The 16,966-nt window shown below is 41.7% G+C and overlaps 1 protein-coding gene across 3 annotated transcripts in view; it reads right to left on the reverse strand.

Annotated features, from left to right (window-relative positions):
- The window catches only part of LOC122548945 (unconventional myosin-Id-like), a 141,843-nt gene that overhangs the window by 1,570 nt on the left and 123,307 nt on the right, over positions 1-16,966 (reverse strand). Inside the window, exon 22 of one of the 3 annotated variants that reach the window (XM_043687951.1) lies at positions 16,190-16,446. The exons of the other annotated variants lie outside the window; for them this stretch is intronic. Within the exon in view, the coding sequence (XP_043543886.1) occupies positions 16,365-16,446 (82 nt within the window). The 3' untranslated portion in view covers positions 16,190-16,364. Of the gene's footprint in view, positions 1-16,189; positions 16,447-16,966 lie in introns of those variants that run through there. 3 annotated transcript variants of the gene reach the window in all.

The following is a 16,966-nucleotide window of genomic DNA, read 5'->3' on the forward strand; positions in this document are numbered from 1 at the left end:
CAAGGTCTTTTCCCTGGGGTGGGGGAGTCCAGAACTAGAGGGCAAGGTTTAAAAGATTTAAGACCGTAAGACATAGGAGTGGAAGTAAGGCCATTCGGCCCATCGGGTCCACTCCGCCATTCAATCATGGCTGGTGCGCATTTCAGCTCCACTTACCAGCGTTCTCCCTGTAGCCCTTAATTCCTCTAGACAACAAGAATCTATCAGTCTCGGCCTTGAAGACATTTAGCGTTCTGGCTTCCACTGCACTCCGTGGCAATGAATTCCACAGGCCCACCACTCTCTGGCTGAAGAAATGTCTCCGCATTTCTGTTCTGAAATGACCCCCTCTAATTCTAAGGCTGTGTCCACGGGTCCTAGTCTCCTCGTTTAACTGAAACAATTTCCTAGCATCCACCTTTTCCAAGCCATGTATTATTTTGTACGTCTCTATTAAGTCTCCCCTTAATCTTCTAAACTCCAACGAATACAATCCCAGTATCCTCAGCCGTTCCTCATATGTTAGACCTGTCATTCCAGGGATCATCCGTGTGAATCTCCGCTGGACACGTTCCAGTGCCAGTATGTCCTTCCTGAGGTGTGGGGACCAAAACTGGACACAGTACTCCAAATGGGGCCTAACCAGAGCTTTATAAAGTTTTAGTAGTGATGGGGGAAACCTAATTGAAAGTAACAGAATATTGAGACCCTGAATAGAATGGATGTGAAGAAGATGTTTCCACTAGGAGACTAGGACATGATGGCACAACCTAGAATGAAGGGATGACCCTTTAGAACTGAAATGAGGAATTTCTTCAGCCAGAGGGTCATGAATCTGTGGAACTCATTGCTGCAGAAGGCTGTGGAGGCCAAGACCTTGAGTGTATTTAAGACAGAGATAGCAAGTTCTTGATTAGTAAGGGGATCAAGGGTTACGGGGAGCAGGCAGGAGAAAGGGGTTGAGAAACATATCAGCCATGATCGAATAGTGGAGCAGACTCGATGGGCTAAATGGCCTAGACAGCCAAAAAAAGATTGCAGAAGGATGTAAGCATATGTGTGGTGAAGGAAAAGGCAGATGCAATACAGTTCAGCAAAGTGTGAAGTGCCCATTTTAGTAAATGAAATGGAATTGTTATGAATATTAGAGGTACATTCACAGAGTGTATTCAGAAAGACCTGAATATCCATGCATATGAACACAGAAATGAAACAGGTCGATATGGCAAGAAATTAGAAGGCAAATGGTATGTTAGCTTTCATTACTAAGGAATTAGAGAAAAAGAATAAATATATGTTGCTACAATTATACAGTGTACCCGTGACACCACACCTGGAGTTCTGTGTGTGGTTTTCAGTCTCCTTGCCTGAAGAAGGATATACTTGCCTTGGAGGGAGTGCAACAAAGATTGAGCAGGGAAGGTTTTGGCACGAAAGCAGAGGATTAGTAGGCTGGGCCTATATTCCTTGGAATTAGAAGAGCAAGAGATGATCTCATTGAAACATAAAAAGATTTTAAAAAACTGTTTATGCAGCATTGCTTCAAAAACAATTCTCTAAACATACAGGACGCTATTGTGTGATCTGTGCAGGAATGTCCATTGATATCAAAATTAGGCTTAAAAATATAGTTATTGGCATTCATTAGTACTGCCATCCACCAAGCAATGTAGAAAATTGTATGTCCTGTTCACAATCAATTAACCCCTCCTCAGTCTGCTCTTGATCATGAATAAAACGATCGGAAGAGTCCCCAAGTTTATTCATTCACGGGATGTGAGTATCGCTGGCTAGGCAAATCTTTATGGCGAGGTACATCTTTAATGTTCAACTCTACTTGCCTTGAGAATGTGTCCTTTTGATCTACTACAGTTTATTTAGTGTAGGCACACCACAGTTAGGGAAGGATTTCCAGGATATTTACCCAGTGACAGTGAAGGAACAGTGCTACAGTTGTCACTCACGATGGTATGTGACTTGGAGGGGGACTTGCAAGTGGTGGCATTCCCATGTATTTGCTGTCCTTGTCCTTCCAAATGGTGGTTGTTGTGGGTTTGAAAGATTCTATGTAGGGAGCCTTGTTGAACTTCTGCAGTGCATGTTGTAGATGGTAGACATGAATGCCAATGTGTGCTACTGCTGGAGGGAGTGAGTGAAGTTGGTGTGCCAGTCAAGCAGCTGCTTTGTCCTGAATGGTGTCCTGATTCATAAGCATTGTTGGAGTTACACTCAATTAGGAAAGTCAGGAGTATACCATCGCACTTCTGATTGTACCTTGTAGACAGTAGACAAGTGTTTACAAGGTGAGTTACTCACCATGAAGTTGCCACATTATGGTTTGCTCTTTTAGCGAGAGTATTTTTATGGTTAGTCCTGTTTCTGGTAAACGGATTCTGATTAGATTCCCTTTGGCTCAACCAGTCCACACCAACCCTCTGAAGAGTAACCCACCCAGACCCATTTCCCTCTGACTAATGCAGCTAACACTATGGGCAATTTAGCATGGCCAATTCACCTGACCTGGACATCTTTGGACTGTGGGCAGAAACTGGAGCACCCGGAGGAAACCCACACAGACACAGGGAGAATGTGCAAACTCCACACAGACAGTCACCCAAGCTGGAATTGAACCTGGGACCCTCGTGCTGTGAAGCAGCAGTGCTAACCACCGAGCCACCATGCCACCCACTGATGAGAACCAAAGAACTATGATTAGATTCTTTCTTGTTGGGGATGGCCTCTGTGTGGAGTGAATGTTATTTGCCACAAGCCTACCTCAGACAGAATGGAGACTGAACGCCATGCCACTGTCCTAAATGTGATCCTTATATTAGCAGTCTAGTCAACATATTAAACTGCAGCACCTCAAATCCCTAACTATAAAGGTAGGCTTAGCACCTCACTAACTCTGATAATGCAGCTGGCTTGATTTAAAAAAGGCCTACTGTGGGTGTTCAAAAAGACTTTACTACAGAGATCCTTTCGGGTCCCACAATGGTAATCCAAGCCAATGGTAACCTGAGACCCCTATCCTTCATGTTGATAACCCACCCTGTAACATTACAACGATGGGAGTGACAACTCTGGCCTATCTTGAGGCTTCTATCTGACAAGCAACACTAGAAAGTCTTGTTTCGTGACATACAACCAGTCTGCATGATTGAAGGGAAGTTGGGGATTACTTCACTGCAAGAACAGGCAGCCAATCACGCTCATATGTTGGTTAGTCAAAACCGACCCCGATTCCAGGTGCAGGAGGGGATTCAAGTTTCTTAAGCAAACACACAGAGATTCTGGTGGAATGCATTCTGTTTGTTTCAGATTTCAGCATAGACTGGTTGGACCAAAGGGTCTGTTTCTGTGCTGTGTGACTTTATGATTATCAGTGTTTATCAAAAAGTGATTATCAAAAGGATAAGTAGAGATTGAATTTTGTCCGTCACTCGACATATTCTTATAAAATGTGGATTTAAAAATAAATCAGCAACTGATAGGAACAGGAACAGGAACAGAAACAGAGAGAGAGAGAGAGAGAGTGTCAAAGACTTAACTGTTTCCCTCTATAATGTGTTCAGAGAATGGGTTTATTCAGATAATCACAGGGCCTCTTGGTCAAATTGTCCCTTAGGTTTATCCAAGGCTGCCTTTGCACAAAAGAAGCGCTGTAGCATTCTGACTCTTCCACTACTGTGCACCCTGCTTTTCCTCCTGTTCGTCTCAAAGAAAAGAGTTAGCTTCTGTGCAATCCTGCTTAGACATGATAGCATGCTATTCCACAGACAATTCTTGAATTCATCAGGAGCCTAGTTGCTGTAGAAGCCTTGGCTAATGCATCATTGTGGAATGTGTCCCAAGGTTCACAGTCTGACTGGATCTTTCCCTGTATTTGGGAGCAAAAATCAACATGAAAGGCGTTGGGCAGAGATCGGCACCTTTGTGACAGTTTTAGACTCTAATTGCTGAGTTCTGTGTTACAAGTACTGGCTCACAAGAGAAGCTACCTAAGTTTCTCTTCTCATCTCTTGAAGGCATTGAGTCTTGCTAGTGTTATGTTCCCATTCACCCCAATTCAAACAGAGTAATGGGGATATGAGCTTTCAGATAGGGGAGGGGATGCTCAGATAATATGTTAGTGCTCGTTGAAGAGAATCAGCTCAGAACACAAGGTAAAGTCTCACAGTGACAAATGCATGAGAACAGATATCTTTTGACAGTACCCATTCCTAAAAACAGAGATTGTGACAACAGCAGAGGTCATAATTGAGAAGCAATGCCTCACTGAATAGGGAGGTAGAAATCTGATAATTTCTCTACAATCAGTATTTTTGGCTTTTGTATTTTCTTGAGTTTAAACAACTCCAGAAGCGATCCGCTTGAGATGTTTATAATGATAAAGAGATATGATAATTTGATTAGTATGGAAAATAGATTTTCTCTGGTGGAGAAAATCCACTACCAGGTAGCATACCCTAAAATTAGAGGCAGATGATGCAGGATTGAAGGCCGGAAGTATTCACGCAGAAGGTTGTTGAAATCTGTCACATTCTCCCTAAAAGGCAGTTGCTGCTGGTTTAATTTTAATTGATTGATACAGAGGTTGATAGATGTTTATCAAATTATTAAAAGATTTGCAGAAAAAGATGGTAAATGGAATTGAGATTAGCGATGATCAATGCATATGGAAGAACAGATCTATGGGTCTCAATTGTCTTCTCCTGCCCATTTAGTCCAGTCCCTGACATTGATATTAGGATATACACTGAAAGGAGAGAGCAATTTGGGGGATGCATGTGATAATATCCCTGGACTAGTAATCCAGAAGCCTAATACACTGAGGGCATGCGTTTGAATCCCACCATGGCAGATGCTAGCCTAATGGCAACCATATAACCATTATTTATTTTTATAAAACTCATCTGATTCATGAATGTCCTTTAGGGAAGGAAATCTCCTGTTCTTTTTTTTTCTTTTTTCCCCCACACTACCACCTAATTGCGGTAGTGCTTATTTTATCTCCAGCACCCATGGTGTGTGTGTATGCAGGTGTGAGACACAGTGAAAGACACAAAGTGCACAAATATTTATTCAAATTCCACCACCAGGAAGAAAGGAAAACAACCGGGTGGCCAGTGATAAACACTGCCCTTCGCATCAAAGGGCAGTGCTGTGTGATCAAAAACAGTGAAGGGGAGGGTAGGGACTAAATCAAAATAGAATTGGAGGGAGAAATGATGCACTCCACTCCCTGCGGCGCCCACCTCTCCCTGAACAACTCCAGGGTGTTGGTCAACACCGCGTGCCCCTTCTCCAAGGACACCTGGGCTCTAACGTAAAATCTCCTGTTCTTATCTGGTCTGGCCTACATGTGACTTCAGAAACACAGCAATGTGATTGGGCAATTGGAGATGGACAATAATGCAGGCCCAGCCAGTGACACCTACATCTCATGGATGAATTATATTTTTAAAAAATCAGGTAGCAACAGATCGAGATAAGGTCAAATGTTTTGCAAGGTTTAGATTAGATTACTTACAGTGTGGTAACAGGCCCTTCGGCCCAACAAGTCCACACTAACTCGCTGAAGCGCAACTCACCCATACCCCTACATTTACCCCTTCACCTAACACTATGGGCAATTTAGCATGGCCAATTCACCTGACCTGCACATCTTTGGACTGTGGGAGGAAACCGGAGCACACTCACGCAGACACAGGGAGAATGTGTAAACTCCACACAGTCAGTCACCTGAGGCAGAAAATGAACCCGGGTCTCTGGCGCTGTGAGGCAGCAGTGCTAACCACTGTGCCACCGTGCTGCCCATAGGTTTACATCCAATGAAATTAATTAGATATTTTTCTAAACCACCTGTCTGGAGACATTATGACATAGCTCTGGAACAAGTGGGCTTGAATCCAGACCTCCTGGCTCAGAAGTAAGAACACTATCATTTTGTCACAAACACTCCCTCCAATGACATTAATTGACTCAACTTAGGCAATGGGTTGAAGCTGTCACACTTCAGTTCTCCATAGTTTATTTAAACACCCAACAACTTCCTTTTAAATTTGGTAAAGAGAATGAAAAAGAACTTGTATTCATATAGTACCTTTCACAAGCACAAAATTCCCATAAATTTAGAAAGTTACTTTTGAAGCATTGAGGCCTTCAAGAGGAGTGAGAAGCTTGTAGGGTTTCTTTCAAGATAATGCCTATCTTATAGAATCCATGATGTGGAGTTGCCGGTGTTGGACTGGGGTGGGCAAAGTCAGAAGTCACATGACACCAGGTATTAGTCCAACAGGTTTTTTGGAATCACAAGCTTTCGGAGCATTGCTTCTTTGTCAGGTGAAGTCTTCATCCGATGAAGGAGCAGCGCTCCAAAAGGTTGTGATTTCATATAAACCTGTTAGATTTTAACCTGGTATCCTGTGGCTTCTGACATAGAGAACCCATAATTAGTGACTAAAACTGACAAATGTCAGCAATAAGATAATGACCAAATAATTTGTTTTCATGATTTTTATTCAGGAAGAAAAGCATTGGCTGGGATACGAAGGAGAGCTTCGCTGTTCTTCGTCAAAGGGAGCCTTCTGAATAAACGTTTGATGTGAAAAGAATTCATCTTAGCCTGTGTAGCATTCCATCACTGAAGTCGGTCTATATTTTGTGCTCAATTCTCTGGAATGGGCCATGAATGCACAGCCTTCTGACTCAGTGGTGAGACTGCATATGTTTATCTTCTTTACTCTTTGGAGTTTGGAGTAGAGAGAATCAAGAGTATGACATGAAGTTTCCTATGACATTTATACAGCAGGAGGGAGGGGAAGGTGATAAACCCCTGCCTTTCAGCCATGCCATTGTTTGGATAAGATGTTAAGCCAGGCCTCAGCCTGTTTGGGTAAATATAAAGATCTCAAGGCAGGATTGAAACATCCAAAGCTCTCTTGGCTTCCACCAATACTATCAAACCACCCTCTATTCCTCACAAACTACAAGCTCATTGTTATTTGTGGGATATTTGCAGTACGAAATATTACATTTCCTTACCTACAGCTTAAAAGTAAATTATTGTATGAAAGGCTGGTTGAATTTTTGGAAGAAAGTATTGACAATAATGTTTTCACATATTAACAAAGACATTTAAGTTACCCATCTCATTTTTCAATGGGCTGTATCCTTGTCAACCCAATCATTTAAGAACTCAAAAGAGATTTGTAAATGCTTATTGTCAACAATAGGATATATTTCCTGTTTGCTGGATCTGATTTTCTGTTAGATTAAAAGTAAATTAACTGAAAATCTTGTGAACGGTTAATAAGACTTGTGACTTCTCAACTTATCAAAACTCGCTCCAAATGGGTGGATTCTTACGCTGGGAGCATTCAGGAAAATACAACTAATATAAATAGCTCTTAAAAGTATGAAATCTTAGAAGGATTTGGGTGGTGCTTTGTGTCTTCATCATTTGTTTCCCTACTCTGGGCTGAAATCCTCCCAATACAAAGCAAATGGAATATGTCTCTGGCCATATTCACAGCCTAATATCATCTTAATTTGAATGCTCACCCAGCAGATTCTTTAATCAGTGCTGAATCTCACCCAGGAGAAATTAAAGAGTTTATAGGCTGTATTGGCTTATTGAAAATAAAAAAAAACCACAGAAAATGATGGAGAAACTCAGCAAGTCTGGCAACATCTGTGAAAAGAAAAACAAAATTTACATTTGAAGTCCAACATGACTCTTCTTCAGTATTATTTTACCTACGCTGGGTGAACCAGTATAGAGTGAACATTGTTTAGTATCTAATATGTGCTGTATCTGCCCCAGGGAGCATTTGACGTAAATAGTGTGGAGCATGCTTCCGTCTTCACCACCTCCTGATGCTGCCTGGCTTGCTGTGTTCTTCCAGCCTCCTGCCTGTCTACCTTCTTCTGTACTCAGGCTATATTTCTAACCTACCTTTTATATCTTACTTATTACTTTATAAGAACTGTAATGTTAAACTTCTGACTTACTTCTTTATTTTTCTATTCTTCGCCTAAGATTTTATACTTACCTACCTTTGTACCTAAGATGGCACAATGAATGGTGACATTGCAAACTTTTCACGGTACTCCTGTATCTCTGTACTTGAGTACACATAACAATAAAACTTAATTGGAATTCTGTCTAAGTGTAGTAATTGTCAGTGTATCATGCTTTCAATAGTTTACATACAGTGTGGAAACAGACCCTTCAGCCCAACAAGTCTACACTGACCCTCCGAAGAGTAACCCACCCAGACCCATTTCCCTCTGACTAATGCACCTAACACTATGGGCAATTTAGCATGGCCAATCACCTGACCTACACATCTTTGGAATGTGGGAGGAAACCAGAGCACCCAGAGGAAACCCGCACAGACACAGGGAGAATGTGCAAACTTCAGACAGACAGTCGCCTGAGGCGGGAATCAAACCTGGGTCCCTGGTGCTGTGAGGTAGCTTTGCTAACCACTAAACCACCGTGCATCCATTTCTAAGATCAAGCACCTTGATAAGTACCGAGGAAAACATGACATCTTTAATTAAGGGGATTGCTTTGCATCCTGGATATTTAAATAAACAACATCAAGAAAAAGGGATTTTGGATCCCCATGAGATTCCCTTCCACACCAGCATTTCTCTGGGTATTAAATGAATTATTGGTTTAATTAAATAGCTTATTGACAAGAGAAGGATCATGTTCCCACTGGAAGCCTTCAATATGGCACACTGAATTTGACAATAAAGGAATGAACAAATTGCAGATTTAAAAAAAAGCTCTTGATCACATTTTCAAGTTATCCCAGCTGATTAATCACCAGTCTGGATATAGTAATGTGTTATTGAGTAAGCAATCAAGCAAGATGTCAGTTCAGTCTCCACCATGGCAATTCATAGCATTGAAAACAACTTGCTCATTTCCAGATAAAAGGCAGATAATTATATGAAAATTGCTGGATTGCTTTAAAAAAAGACAGCTTGATCACAAATGCTCTTCAGAAGAGGTTACAATTTAACATTGTTCCTGGCCTGGACAGTTTGACTGCAACGTTATACCAGGTAATTGAAACCTTAAGTATTTGGGGCAACAATAGCATTGGGGGGTGGGGGGTTCCTCTTGTGGTGTAGTGGTAGTGTCACCATCTCTGGACAAGGAAGTCCGGGTTCAAGTCAAGTAACAACATCAACAGGTTGATTAGGAAAATAGGTTAAAAAAGAAACAAGGAGCATTGAGATTCTTGCTTCCATCCCAAGAACCAATTAAAAAATAAACTGTTGCTGTACAGGTGGCAGTTTATGTATTTTGAGATGCCACAACAGCAAATTGTTTTGTTTTGCATGTGCTGGCTAAATAACGAATGTTGGCCAAGTGGATAAAGTGAGTGGAGTAAAACAAAAGCCCAGTTTTTAAAAAACATTGCTTTGGACATATGACTTTGACCCGTTCTGTGTACTGATCTGTGCTGGCCTGAAACATTGGGCCTCCTTTGTTTAAAACTAGAGGAGATGATGTCAGAGACAGCCTTAGAAATAACAGCTTGGTGTTCAATGGTGGGGAGGGTCATGATCCAAGGAGAGAATAGAATAGAATAGAAATTTATTGTCAGGTGTACTTTTACATGAAAAGTACAGTACAGTGAAAAGTTTCATAAGTTGCCCCACCACGGCACCTACATCAATGAGAGAAGTCATAAATAATAATTTAAAAAGTATAATGAAGACAATGGATCCTGGGATGGGGAAAAGCCAATTAAGGAGTGATGGAATACTCTGAAGACACAGCCAGGGTGAGGCAGCCATGCTGGGTTGCTGTGCCCTCCTACTCCACTGCCATCTTGAAAAAAAGAGATAGAAGAAAAAAAGAGATAGAAGAGAGTTGATGCTCAGCATAGCACCAATCCTCCTTTTATTTCCCCTATTTATGAATCAACTACTGAAAGCTAAGCTGTTATTTCCAGGACTGTCACTGAAGCTTTTACCTCCACAGTTCCCACCTCAGTCTCTCAACCCCGCTCTGACTGCTTCTACCTCCTTTCAAAACCCTACAATAGGACTGCCCTGGCAGATCCATTGTTTCAGCCTGTTCCTGCCTCACTGAACCTATTTCTTCCTATGTTGCCACTTTACTTCTTCCCCCTCCCTGACCTTGTCCAATCTCTTCTTGTTTACATTCGTAATTCTTCTGATTTTACATCACTTCTACAATTTCCAGCTTTATGACCAAAGCTACCTCCTATTCACCCTGAATGTGTGTATCCCAAACCACAGGAGGTGATGTTGGGAACAGTGAAAGCTGAGGGGTACAGAGGTGAGAACAACTATTGTTTACTTTCTTTCCTGCTTGGGAGGGACCTCTAAAGGCTTGACATGAATGTGGCTGTTATTCATTGCTAGTGATTGAAGCCATCACTTGGTTTTGGAGTAAACCTCTCCACACCATCCAACCCATTGCTGACTCCATAGTGATCAATGTGATTTTTCTGAACTGCTTTCACGTACTTGCGAGGTTTGGAGAATTTTTTTTTTCAGAATTTATTTTCACTCAGCTTGGTTTAAATATCTCACACTTTTGACAGGAGATTGCATTGCTTTGGGAAGATTTTAGGAATGATACTCCAAACATCATGAAAATAAGGCAAGCTTTTTGTACTCACTGGACTATTTGTGCCTGTCGTACTCGTTTATTTTAAAAATCCATTACTCAGCCTGCATACTGAAATACGACAGAGAGAGTATAACTATAGTGTTTGCAATGTTTAGGAAGAGGGAGTGGAGGTCTCCAGAGCTTTAGAATGAGGAACTGGAGGAGATGAAGGCTAGAACCAGTGATGCTACCTTTCCTACACACAAGCTTTTTCTGACAGAAAGAAGCATCTCTTCAAACTCTCTCTACATGTCTCTCTTGAACCAAGTCCATTACACCAGCTTTTTAAAGGAGCTTACCTCTGTTGACTGGCAACTGTTGCCTACATGCAGAGAAAGGAGCCAACCTCTTCCTCAACAGACTGCTAATGTTAAATAAAAATTTGCAGCCATCTGTGAGAGACCCAGAAGGGGGGAAATTCTCTTCAGGCCTAGGATTGATGGATGTAGAAAATTATATCAGGTCAGGCAGCATCTGAGGAGCAGGAAAATGGACATTTCGAGCAAAGGCCCTTCATCAGGAATGATGAAGGACTTTCATTCCTGAAGGGCATTTGCCTGAAACATCAACTTTCCTGCTCCTCGGATGCTGCCTGACCTATGTGCTTTTCCAGCACCACTCCAATCTTCACTCTGATCGCCAGCATTTGCAGTACTCACTTTCACCATAGTAAATTATATTCCTCCTCTTCCAGTTGTTATTGCTGCTTCTTGGTTACTTTTCTGAAGGTGTTGACCTCTGTTGGGACATGGGTCTCAGACACGCTCTGAGACACTAACATCAGAAGGCACCTTAACTACAGAGAGTGTTACAAATGAACAAGCGTACAAAAAAACCAGAGAAGACCAGCCGTCTAAGTCAAGGTTTTGCATCTAAACAAATAATAGTTCATTGCTCCTGACTAACCAGCATTTATATTATTTAGCTGAGGCAAAATGAAGAGGTTAACAATATTCTAGGCTGAAGCCTTGTCTGGAGCATGCCTGATGGAGCCTACAATCAGTGATCAATAATGGGTATACTGGCAAAATTAATTGTTCCATAATCCAGGCAGATAAAGTCTCCTGAAACGTCATTAATGGCAGAAATTATCTAATTTAGCTCTGAGGCACTGGAGCTTCAAGGGAATTCTAAAAATACTTCGGGAATTAGGCATCACAGGTCAGGCTTACATTTCACCTCACCCATAACAGCCTTGGAAAAGTGTGAGCCTTCTCCTCAAACTGTTCCTTGCCTGTGGAGAGAGTGTGCCAATAGTTACATCAGGTAGCGAATCACAGCCAAGTAGTCCATCCCATTTTGCTTTTGTTAATCTTCATAATGATTCCATGCACTGAATGACTTGCCTAGCTTTGTCAGTGGGTAGATAAGAGTCTACCACTTAGATAAGGGTCTGGAGCTACATATATGCTGGATTGGGTGAGATTTACATAAAAATTAACAGGAGTACACAATTTGAACCTTTGAATCTGCTCCACCATTGAGTCATAGAGTCATAGAGATGTACATCATGGAAACAGACCCTTCGGTCCAACTTGTCCATGCTGACCAGATATTCCAACCCAATCTAGTCCCAGCTGCCAATACTTGGCCCATATCCCTCCAAACCTTTCCTATTCATATACCCACCCAGATGCCTTTTAAATGTTGCAATTTGTACTAGCCTCCACCACTTCCTCTGGCAGCTCATTCCATATACGCACCACCCTCCGTGTGAAAATGTTGCCCCTTAGGTCTCTCTTATATATTCCCCCATCACTCTAAACCTATGCCCTCTAGTTCTGGACTCCTCCACCCTAGGGAAAAGACCTTGTCTATTTACCCTATCCATGCCCCTCATGATTTTAAAAACCTCTATATGGTCACCCCTAAGCTCTGACGCTCCAGGGAAAACAGCCCCAGCCGGTTCAACCTCTCCCTATAGCTCAAATCCTCCAACCTTGGCAACATCCTTGCAAATTTTTTCTGAACCCTTTCAAGTTTCATAACATCCTTCCGATAGGAAAGAGACCTGAATTGCACACAATATTCCAAACGTGGACTAACCAATGTTCCGTACAGCAGCAACATGACCTCCCAACTCCTGTACTCAATACTCTGATCAATAAAGGAAAGCATACCAAACATCTACTTCACTATCCTATCTACCTGTGACTCTACTTTCAAGGAGCTATGAACCTGCACTCCAAGGTCTCTTTGTTCAGCAACACTCCCTAGGACATTATCATTAAGTGTATAAGTCCTGCTAAGGTTTGCTTTCCCAAAATGCAGCACCTCTCATTTATCTGAATTAAACTCCATCTGCCACTTCTCGGTCCATTGGCTCATCTGATCAAAATTCCGTTGTAATCTGAGGTAACCTTCTTCGCTGTTCACCACACCTCCAATTTTGGTGTAATCTGCAAACTTATTAATTATACCTCTTTAGCTCACATTCAAATCATTTATATAAATAATGAAATATAAGATCATGGATAATCCTCTATTTCAATGAGATATTCCTACTTTCTCCCCTTACCCCTCGAAATGCGAAAAAAGTTACTTTTTTTAATATTTAAAAAAAGTGATTTCTTTCAGTTTTCAAGGGGGTATGGGGAGAAAGTAGAAAAATGTCATGGAAATAGATGATTATCCATGATCTTATTGAGTGACTTGGCCTCCCCAGCTTTCTGTGGTAGCGAATTCCACAGATTCACTACTCTTTCAGTGAAGAAGTATTTCCTCATCTCTATCGTGTATCTTATCGCTGTATGCCCTAGCTCTAGATTCCCCACCAGGGAAATTATCCTCCCAGCACTGAGTCTGTTCAGCCCTGTTACAATTTTTTATGTTTCAATCAGATCCACCGTCAACCTTCAAAAATAAGTGCATAGAAGCCAGGTCAAACAAATTTCTCTTCATAGGGCAGTCCTGCTATCTCCGGTATCAGCCTAGTGAACTGCCACACACTCTCTGTGGCAACTATATCCTTTCTTGTGGAGGGAGATGAAAACTGCACACAATCTCATCAAGGTCATGTATAACTGCAGTAAGTCATCTATTTCTGAACCTAAATTGTCTCCTAATGAAGGCCAAATTATCATTTACTGTCCGACTTGCCTATTGCACATAACTGTCTATTTTCTTTGACTGGTGTGCAAGGACAGCAGATTCCCTTCCCATCCATACTTATCAATATGCGACCATTTAAATAATATTCTTCCTTTCTGATTTTCATTTCGAAGTGTATAACTTCACATTTTGCAATAGTGTACTGCGTCTACTATTTGTTTACGCACTCATTCAACTTGTCATACAACATGAAAACAGACCCTTTCGTCCAACTAATCCACGTGAACATGTTCCCAAACTAAATTTGTCCCACTTGCCTGCATTTTGCTCATATCCCTCCTACCTTTCCTATCCATGTACTTATCCAAATGTCTTTTAAATGTTGTAACTGTACCTGCATCCATCACTTCCTTTGGCAGTTCATTCCACACACAAACCACTCTGTGTAAAAAAGTTGTCCTTTTTTAGAACTTTCTCCTCTCACCTTAAAATCATACCCCCTTGTTTTGAACTCCTCCACCCGAGGGAAAAGTCCCTTGCTATTCCCTTATCTATGCCCCTCACGATTTTATAAACCCCTATATGGTCACCCCTCAAACTCCTATGGTCCAGTGAAAAATTCAGCCTAGCTTTATAACTCAAACCCTTCATTCCTGGCAACATCCCGGTAATATTTTTTCTGAACCCTCTCCTTGCTACAGCAACCTCTTTGCATTCTTCTCACAACTCAATTCTAACTAGTTTTGTGTTGTCAGCAAACTTAGAAATATTGCACTTCGTTCTCTCATCTGGACCATTTACATATATCATGAATTGCTGGGCTCAGGCTTTGATCTTTGTGGAACCCCACTAGTCACTGCCTGTCACTCAGAAAGCGACCCATTTATTCCCATTCTGTGTTTCCTGTCTGTCAACCAATTTTCAATCCATATTAATATACTGCTTATCCCATGTAGTTTTAATTTTCCTACTAACCTCTTATGAAAAACCTTATCAAAACCCCTCTGAATATTCAATACAGTATACTTAAATATCTCCAGTAGTTTTGTTAAGCATGACAAGCCATTCATAAACACATTCTGGCTTGTCTAATCTTGTTTCTTCCTTATATAAGATTAGTTTATACAAAGAGTTTCATGGTTATTTCTGCTTTATCTATTTCATATTTCCAGTTTCTTGTATAAATTGATTCATTTTTAAAATATTGAGTATCGAACCCATCTTGTGGAATCTCAGGGCATCTGCATTTTAATAAAGTGACTTTTCAGGGTTACTTAGGGGTGCCGACACAGGACTGTCAGGAGCAGTTACCAGTTATGGGTTTTGGCTGGGTAAGCCAATGATTGATCAGAGCTGTGTTAACCAATCAATCGAGCAGAATGGACAAGAGCCAGACAGTCAAGAGCAGACCCTCCAGCAAGACAGACCTGAAGCCTACCACTGAGATAAAAGAGAGAGGTTGCTTCCATCCTCACATGCCCCCTTAGCAAGTGTAGAAATTTTGAACTTATGAAAATGGTCACAATTGCCAGGCAATTATTATGGAGAGATATTGGGGTGCTTCCTTTTCTCTTACAGCCATTCACCAACTTTGCTCCCATCCCTCTCCCCCGCGACCACATCACCCACCCCACTCCCTCCTCCCCACTCATCTAGTCTCTTGCAATTGGCCATAATTATTCTTAAAAATTGTCTGGACAAGAGGAGTTACTGCCACTTGGAGGCAGGAAGCCATTGAACCCTTGATCTGGGAAAATAGCTTTGTTTGGGGTGGGAGAGGAAATGGTGGGGGGTACATTAATGGGGAAGGAGGGTGCAGTGCATGATAAGCTAACAAGCTCACACACACACACAACACACACACACACACACACACACACACACACACACACACACACACAGACTTGCAGCATCTTATTGTGCATCAGCTTATCTCTGTTACTGCTTCCAAATTGGGGTAAACTTCCTGCCCACGTGTATCTACCTGTGGAGTCACATTGGCACAGAATGACTACCATATAGTCCCCTCCAGCAATTATCACAGTATTTTCAAAGGTAAATCTTTTCATGTAATGCTCCGAAATGTCCTTCAAGCAATATTGCAACATTATTTTAGTTGCACTGGTCTTTCTGTATTCTGAGAGAAACCTGTCTTCTTTTTCTTTTTGGGAAGAATTATTTCAAGTTCCCTCCCTCCTTGTCCTAGCAATGAGATTGAGAACTTTGCTGCAGTTATTTCTGCTTGCACCCTTTGAGGGAGCAAAGCTTTCATTCCGATTTTATTTCTGATTGTTACAGTAAGCTTCTACCTTTAGGCTTGTCTGGAATGTTGTCTCACACATTTGATATCTGCCTAGCAAGTCTGACATGACAATTCATATCTGATTCAGGAGACCTAGGAACTGCAACAAAAATAGACATTTCCTATCAATAGGCTCAGTTAACCCTTGTGATTCAGAGTCTTACATTCCAGATGCTAAATTACAAAGAATCATGGCAGCAGCATGGGGACCTCATAATGATTGCTCCAGATCTGCTGATGTGATGAAATCAAACAGATAAAATGGTCTTTGGATCAATAGTAACAGCTCAGGGAAATTTTACAGCCTTCAGAGTTGAGTTTGGTGACAGGGGAATGAACGTTGTCAAATAAAAATGTGTTCTGTTAATTTGAAGGCACATTTTCATCTCTTCCTGCTTTCGCTGGGGTAATTTCCTGTGCAGCCTTGTCGAGCAGCGGCACGAATCTAAATACAATCAGTAAATAGGCAATTGATACCAATTCTCAAGGGACAGTGCATTTTTGACAGTGTTACATTGTCCCTGTACTGTGTGAGATATTTAACTCTTCAGAGAGATGGCTACACAATGAGAGATTGGAGTTTAATGAAAATAATTTGCAACCTGAGTGTTTGATGGTACAATAAGCAAACCTCATGGCATTCTGCAGCCAAGGCTTTTCATTACAAGAACTGCTCCTGAAGAATGCTCCCATAGTTTGCAGAGATCGCTGCAGATTTCCTCAGCCTTCACTTGTAGCCATTTTGATCCAAGCTCCTTTGAGACTTTTTAATCACAGCAAGGCCCTGAAACTTGAGCTGTTGTAAATGCATCCAAACCACTGACCATTCCCTCACACCAGCCCAGACCACCCCCTCCCTACACCAGCACAGACCACTCACTCACGCCAGCACAGACCACTCCCTAAACCAGCATTGACCACTCCCTCACACCAGCCCAGACCACCCCCTCCCTACACCAGCACAG

This window comes from Chiloscyllium plagiosum, chromosome 4 (genome assembly GCF_004010195.1).
Source record: "Chiloscyllium plagiosum isolate BGI_BamShark_2017 chromosome 4, ASM401019v2, whole genome shotgun sequence".
NCBI lineage: Eukaryota > Metazoa > Chordata > Chondrichthyes > Orectolobiformes > Hemiscylliidae > Chiloscyllium > Chiloscyllium plagiosum.